Source organism: Bos indicus, chromosome 10 (genome assembly GCF_029378745.1).
Source record: "Bos indicus isolate NIAB-ARS_2022 breed Sahiwal x Tharparkar chromosome 10, NIAB-ARS_B.indTharparkar_mat_pri_1.0, whole genome shotgun sequence".
Taxonomy (NCBI): domain Eukaryota; kingdom Metazoa; phylum Chordata; class Mammalia; order Artiodactyla; family Bovidae; genus Bos; species Bos indicus.
Genome location: NC_091769.1, coordinates 25,402,540 through 25,403,779, shown reverse-complemented (window position 1 = coordinate 25,403,779; position 1,240 = coordinate 25,402,540). Strand labels below are relative to the sequence as shown.

General features: G+C 45.2%; 1 gene segment (V, D, J or C); it reads left to right on the top strand.

The window, feature by feature from the left end:
* The first annotated feature begins 232 nt into the window (after nucleotides 1-232).
* Nucleotides 233-699, top strand: LOC139185445 (T cell receptor alpha variable 2-like). The segment is given in 2 exon segments: nucleotides 233-296; nucleotides 404-699. Coding segments are annotated over 2 exon segments (360 nt in total).
* The last annotated feature ends 541 nt before the right edge of the window (nucleotides 700-1,240 follow it).

Here is a 1,240-nt window from a genome sequence, read left to right as displayed (position 1 = left end):
AGTGGGTTGCCATTTCCTCCTCCAGGCCATCTCCTTTTTTAAGACTCCCTACTCAAAACAAGTACAGAGATGTTATTAAATAGCCTCAGAACTGTAGTGATTCTTCTTGGTTCACAGATTCTGACTGATGATGTCATGACACAGAAGAAAATGCAAAACAGGCAGCCTATAATCAGCTTCCTGTGAGTGTCACACTTGAGGCAAGTGGCCTGAGACCAGCTACATTTTGGCCATGGCTTTGCAGAGCACTCTGGAAGCAGTGTGGCTGGGTGTCCTCCTCAGCTTTCTCTGGAAGGGTGAGTAAGCATTTTCACCATCTGGTCTTGGAAAAATGTATGCCTTTGTTTTAAAATTTGTTTTAAATTTCAAAGTCACAACCTTTTTGTTTGTTTGTTTCCTGTAGTTGCAGACAGCAAGGAGCAAGTATTTCAGTCTCCCACTGTGGTCTCTTTGGAGGGAGCTGTGGCAGAAATTTCCTGTAATCACTCTATATCCGATGTTTATGACTTCTTCTGGTACCTTCACTTCCCAGGATTTGCACCAAGACTCCTCATTAAGGGCTCAAAGCCTTCTCAACAGGGACGCTACAACATGACATATGAGAGGTTCTCTTCATCACTGCTCATCCTCCAGGTGCAGACGGCAGATGCAGGGGTTTACTATTGTGCTCTGATGTACACAGAAGCAGGGCATCCATGAAGAGCTGAACAGAAACAAGGAGAGGTCACAGCATTTGCAGGGTGTGGAAGAAAGACAAACAATAATTGCTTCCCCTCCTACTCCCAATTCAGCATTCCCCCAAGCTTTTCCATTTGACTATCAGAAAAAACATTTGAGTCCAAACACTATATATAATGGGCTTCCCTTGTAGCTCAGCTTGTAATGAGCCTGCAATGCAGGAGACCCCGGTTTGATTCCTGGGTCAGGAAGATTCCCTGAAGAAGGGTTAGGGTACCCACTCCAGTATTCTTGGGCTTCCCTGGTGGCTCAGATGGTAAAGAATCTCCCTGCAATGCAGGAGACCTGGGTTCAGTCCCTGGGCTGGTAAGATTCCCTGGAGCAGAACTCCAATACTCTTGCCTGGAGAATCCTCATGGACAGAGGCACCTGGAGGGTTACAGTCCATGGGGTCACAAAGAGTTGGACATGACTGAGTAAATAAGCACAGCACAGCACAACACTATATTTACTTTTAGTATATATAAGTTTTTACTGAGTGTGTCGATAATGGTTCTGTGAA